This window comes from Capsicum annuum, chromosome 3 (genome assembly GCF_002878395.1).
Source record: "Capsicum annuum cultivar UCD-10X-F1 chromosome 3, UCD10Xv1.1, whole genome shotgun sequence".
Taxonomy (NCBI): Eukaryota; Viridiplantae; Streptophyta; class Magnoliopsida; order Solanales; family Solanaceae; genus Capsicum; species Capsicum annuum.
The window spans coordinates 221,560,432-221,566,608 of NC_061113.1; the positions used below are offsets into that span (position 1 = coordinate 221,560,432).

General features: G+C 34.2%; 1 protein-coding gene across 1 annotated transcript; it reads left to right on the forward strand.

The window, feature by feature from the left end:
* Positions 1-1,085: 1,085 nt before the first annotated feature.
* LOC107866148 (DUF21 domain-containing protein At5g52790) lies at positions 1,086-5,382 on the forward strand. The gene is made up of 13 exons (XM_016712323.2): positions 1,086-1,480; positions 1,777-1,853; positions 2,092-2,175; positions 2,277-2,390; positions 2,493-2,579; positions 2,820-2,959; positions 3,041-3,128; positions 3,287-3,360; positions 3,676-3,866; positions 4,062-4,117; positions 4,226-4,272; positions 4,362-4,638; positions 5,093-5,382. The coding sequence occupies exons 1-13, from the start codon at positions 1,300-1,302 to the stop codon at positions 5,144-5,146; spliced, it is 1,470 nt and encodes a 489-aa protein (XP_016567809.1). The 5' UTR covers positions 1,086-1,299; the 3' UTR covers positions 5,147-5,382.
* Positions 5,383-6,177: the final 795 nt, after the last annotated feature.

Sequence of the window (6,177 nt, forward strand, 5' to 3'; positions counted from 1 at the left end):
ATATACAAAGCAGTCTATCGTAGCCACTTCATCGAATCATGCTGAGATAATAGCTATTCATGAAGCAAGCTGAGAATGTGTATGGTTGAGGTCCATGATATCTCTCATTCGAGAAAAATATGGTGTGAAATATGACAATCTACCCATAATTTTATACGGAGATAATGCATCATGCATAGCACATCTTAATGGAGGATTCATAAAAAGAGATAGAATGAAGCACACTTCATCAAAGCTTTTCTACATACATGAGCTACAAAAGAATGGTGATATAACGTGCAACAGATTCGTTCAAGTGAAAATGTGGTTGCTTTATTCACCAAGTCTTCTCCAATTACAACTTTTAAGAAAATGGTGCACAAAATCGGGATGCAAAGGTTCAAGGATGTTCTCATTAGGGGGAGTTAATACGTGTTGTACTCTTTTTTCCTTACGAGGTTTTGTCCCACTGGATTTTCCTTGTAAAGTTTTTAATGAGACAGCCTATATGCATATTGTTAGACATTCAAGGGGGAGCGTTATGATATATATCAATTAATGTCTATCAAAATCTATTTGATGTTTATCAGGATTTGAAGTATCTGTCTTTTAGTCAGAAACTAGGAGTATTTTTCCATATAAATAGAGGGATTTTGTTTATTGTATTCTTAATCTTAGATCTCTCAACAGAGAACTAAAGAAGTCTCCCACTTCTCTCTATTTATTCTTTCTTATTTTTTCTTTATATTTCATAACAATCTGATCATTGTAAAATTAATGTTTTTATTATCTTGGAGCCAAATGCATGACATTAGTGGCTTTACTCTCAAACCGCCCGCAGCAATATAGAGTTTTGTGGTACAAATTTAATGACGTTGATTTTATATCGTAAATTTCGAAGTGTATTCCATGTCAATATGCACTTGATGTGTCCCATGAAAAAAGCCCACAGAGAGTGATTAAGAAATCTGGCTTGTTCATTGAGCAACTACGTGTTTCAACCACAAATCTTAATTGGGGTTGTTTAACCAATAATGGTCAATGAAATGAATGGATTAGATCATTAATTAATCATTCTATATAGTAAGGGTGAATGCCAAGTATATATATAGTATCTCAGATGATTATACTTTAAAATGCACTAATTAAGTATTACATTAATTAATCCACCTCGCCATTTTTTTATATGAAAATTTTAACTTATCCATCTCTTCTTCATTATATAAGTCGTAGTAGTTATGTTCCAAATTCCAGTCTTTTGTACGGTACCCACCTTAGTATCAACCAAAAAAAAAAAAAGGTTGTCATAATTAACACAAAATGGCTGCAAATGATGTGCCATGTTGTGAAACTATGTTTTGGGTATACTTAATTATCTGTATCTCACTTGTATGTTTTGCTGGACTTATGTCTGGACTAACACTGGGTCTCATGTCCCTTAGTCTTATGGATCTTGAGGTTCTTATTAAGGCTGGTCAGCCAAATGATCGAAGAAATGCAGGTAACTAATTGGTCTTTGTTTCGATTCAATAATTATTTTTTTCTTGCTAGTCACTATAAAAAAAAGGTGAATTTTTAACGGATGTATATGGAATTTTCAATGAGAAGTTTGTCAGAGACGTTTTAAATTTGATGGGTATATAAGCCAATTTTTATCGGAAGTTTTGCTTTCTTTTTAGTAGTGAGTGATGCTAATTTGAAATCTAAATTCCACCTTGGTTTGATTAAATATTATATTTTTTCTTTGTTAGTGATGCCAGTTTGAGTTCTAATTGCTCCTTTTCTAACTGATCACAGAGAAAATTCTGCCCATTGTAAAGAATCAGCACTTGCTCTTGTGCACCCTTCTAATATGTAATGCCATGGCTATGGAGGTATGTTACTAGCCACGTGCGTATTGGTGTTTCAGGGTCAACCCCCTATATGTGTGTGTGAGTGCAAGAAAAAAGAAATTAGTGTATATAAAATTAGATATATATGCATTTTAGAATCTACTCTTTCAATTCAAAACCCACTAAGTTCAAATTTTGGGTTCATTATTGATTTCGAGCATGCACTATTGTCCTTGCCATTTTTCGAACTGATATATGTTTTATTTTTTTCGTGAAACAGGCTCTTCCAATATTTCTTGACGCTTTACTTCCTGCATGGGGTGCTATACTAATATCAGTCACCCTCATACTAGCCTTTGGAGAGGTCATTTCTCATGAATTCATCTTTTTAAAAAGAAAAAAAAAAATTATGTGTATTCTTAAATACTAGCTACTTACTAAACTTCAATATTTTGCCTCTCACAGATTATTCCTCAGTCCATCTGTTCTCGTTATGGACTGAGCATTGGTGCGAGAATGGCACCTTTGGTTCGTTTGCTTGTCATAGTTGTCTTCCCTTTATCTTACCCCATCAGTAAGGTACAGAGAAAAGATTCTACAAGTAATATCTATTGACATTATAATTTATTTAAAAAATTAAATTATTGCATCAATTATTTATGTTTGTTCACTTGGTCTCAGTTGTTGGATTTACTCCTGGGAAAAGGGCACTCTGCACTTCTACGCCGCGCGGAGCTGAAAACTTTGGTGAATATGCATGGCAATGAGGTTGGCATTTTGTACCTTATCTTTTGCTTGGTTCTAGTTCTAAAACTAGATTTGCTCTGAACTAATTGTTTTTAGCTCGAATTGAACCAACTACTTTTCGGCTCGAATCATGGATACATATACATACACACACACACATATATATATATATATATATAAAAGGTGCACATATAATATAACTAGATTACTCTCATTCTGAATTCACTAACTTTAAATCTTGACTTTGCATCATTGTAACAGGCAGGAAAAGGTGGAGAGTTGAGCCACGATGAAACAACCATAATTGCTGGAGCATTGGACCTAGCTCAGAAAACAGTTAAAGATGCAATGACCCCAATGTCCAGAGTATTTTCCCTTGATCTTCATTCTAAACTTACTGAGTATGCTACCAAGTCCCTGTCAATTTTTTTCTTTCAGTTAGCACTTCTTGTTTACATGTATAACCCATTGATGATTCTCAGTGAGATGATCAATCAGATAATAAGCAAAGGTCATAGTCGCGTACCTGTATACTCTGGTCGTCCAACAAATATTGTAGGTCTAATCTTGGTAAGTTCTTTTCATAAACTTCACTAGTATTTCAGGGGTAGCCAAAAAATACACTAAGTAGTTCATTCAATTATCACTGCGGCATTTTTGTTTTAACTTAATTTTATTATTGCGTATTTAACTTTCGTCAATTACTTTACCATTCATACAACCTCTAGGTGAAGAATTTGATAAAATTTCGTCCAGAAGATGAGGTGCCAATCAAAAACCTTACTATAAGGAGTATACCGAAGTAAGATATTATTAATTCAGCTTGTATTTGATATATTCTTTTTCAATTTACCCATTCTAGTTGTTCCAATTTTAGGTGTTGATTTGGCTTAGACATGACTTTAAGAAAACAGTTTACTTGATTTCTAAGATGGTCGCTCAACTAATATGTAGTCATTATCTCAAAAAATTACTTTCTCAAAAAGATAGCTTTATGAGATAATATCTATTAATTGAGTGACCATCTAGAATTCAGCCCTAAAATAGAGGTTGAAATAAAAGTTAATCCATAGTGAAAGGGAAGGTTGACTTAATTTTTGTTTAAAATATCCTGCAGCGTCCCAGATTCGTTACCATTATATGATCTTCTGAACCAGTTCGAGAAAGGGCACAGCCATATGGCTGTAGTGGTGAAGAGTAGAAGGATCACTAAGGAAACTGCAGAAAATGCCACAGCCAAACACGATATAATCAAGATAAATATCCTTTCAGCCAGTCCGATTCAACAGCTTCACACAGTTGAAAAGGGTACGCTGGAATAGTTATATATATTAGTACTATAAACTTATTTCACGTTATAATGTTATGTTTGAAAAAAAAAAGAACTTGCGTATATTGTTTTAATCGGGGCAGATGAGGAAAAAATGAGTGACAATGTATCCAGTGTAGTCCCACAACTTCTGCTAGTAAAATGTGATAAATCGGAATGATCTTTAATTTTAGGAGAAGAAGCAATTGGTATTATTACAATGGAAGACGTCCTTGAACAACTTCTGCAGGTAAATTTAATAATGCATGTTGGTTATATAATTTTATTTTTGTTTTCCCTAACAGATGATTGATCGATTGCTAATTGGTCTGCTATAACTCTTATTTTTTCTTGGAAGGAACCAATATACGACGAGACAGATGACTATGTTGATGTTCATAGCAAGTATGTTTGCAATATCAGTTTACAAAATCTTAATTAACAATGTCATGGTTACATATTGATGAATACGCATTTGCTATTTTTATGTCCAGAATTAGAATCAACATTCCTCCGTCAATGATATTGTCACCTAGAAGATCACCAGGAACAGTGACAACAGGGGCTGCTAATAAACCAAAGTGGCAAAGTCCGTTAGCATCTCCAGTACTTTCAAGCGCTCATCAAAGCCCTATGTTGCGCTCGCCGGTATCACCATACATGCAGTCACCGTACACAATGCCAAAACTATCTGCTAATTCCCCTGCACAGTTAAATGTTACAAATTCTCCAAGCAGATTTTCGCTCAGCTCTCCATCATCTAATGATCAGGTACATGTAATTATCATTTAGCAATTTTGTACCTTAGCTTTTGTGAAGATTCAGAGAAAACTAACAGGTGAAATGTGGATGTTTCTTCCAATGATGTAAAGGATTAAAGAACCAAAACTACCAGACTTTCTTTCCTCCCCATGTGGATAGGAGTAGATAAACAGGCATGATGAAAAAAGTGCAAGGCCCTAAGATGAAAACGACCAAATTTGACCGTTGTACATTGCTAACATTCCAAAATAGAAGTTGCTAAAATAGTGATAAATCCTGTTAATAAAATGGGTCCTATTGAAATTCCATCTAGAAGGGCTATTCGTTGGAAATAGAAAAAATCGATCCATTTATAATCCTTACACTAGTCGGATTAATGGATCATCCAATTGAAAATATGATAACAAAATGCATGAGTAGCTTGTAAGTAAGATTTATTAACAGTAAATAAAATCTGTTTCAGGTTTCTCGGAAGTTTATGAGAAATTGGACAAACACGGACTCTAGTACTTGCTGAAGCTTGAAGAAAATTCTATGGTCCAAGTTTCTCTTCCCAAAAATGAGACATTTTAGAGATGCATGTGAGGAAAAGGAAATTGTGTGCTACATCATGGATATGGGACAAAGTCATTTATACAATTGGGAAAATGTTTTTTCACTCACAAATCTACCCAATTACTCTAAAATTCATTTCCAAATGTAACTTATTGGCACTCTTTTTCAATTTCCATTGCGAACACATTTTCTTTCAAATGCTGTTCAAAAACCGTGTGTGCATCATGACTGTTTACCCTTAAATCGATTACAGTTGAATTTGTTATCATAGCTCAATGACAAGCAAATTGAGATGACCAGACAACAGGACTGTTTATGATAAATTGCTTTTATAGTTAGACGTGATTAATTAAGATAATGAAATGATATAAATAACAATGAATCGGATGATGATATAAAATGTAATGATGTAGATTAAGCTTGTTCTCCGAAGTGGTTGTCCGGCAACATCATCGGAAAAGCAAGACGTAATAGAATTTGAGTTTTTGGTTATAAAACTTGAGAGTAACAGCTTGTGAGTAAAAAAGAATGTGATGGGATGGGCCGGTACAAACTGAGGGATAGTGATATATTTAAAGCTAACCCCTGCATAACGCCTTGAGTGAATGTGAATCTCACCCATAATATTTACTGCACATTATCTTCCATTATTGTATTAAACTGTGTAACTGATAGAGAGGATCCCACGTTATACGTGAATGACAACACTCTTGAGCTTATCTCGACTTCCCACTGGGATATGTCCCCTGCCTTGTTACAATGGAATCAAACCAACAAGAATGACAGATCCGGTCCTTCAAGAAGGATTTTATATATTTAATCTCTACATGTCACCATCCAATATGTCCAGTTAGCATATCCAAATTTTGACCCATTGAATGACCACCTTTTAAGTAAATTAAAAGTATTCTTTGCACTGCATGAACTAAACTAATTAATAGGTTTAGGGTACTGATTCCCTGCATTCGCAAATCATTTTCATGCAAATTTCGG

Coding starts and splice junctions, on each gene's coding strand:
- LOC107866148 (XM_016712323.2), top strand. CDS start 1,300: ATGGCTGCAAATGATGTGCCATGTTGTGAAACTATGTTTTGGGTATAC. Junction 1,854..2,091: donor GTAATGCCATGGCTATGGAG/GTATGTTACTAG, acceptor TTCGTGAAACAG/GCTCTTCCAATATTTCTTGA. Junction 3,867..4,061: donor GCTTCACACAGTTGAAAAGG/GTACGCTGGAAT, acceptor CTTTAATTTTAG/GAGAAGAAGCAATTGGTATT.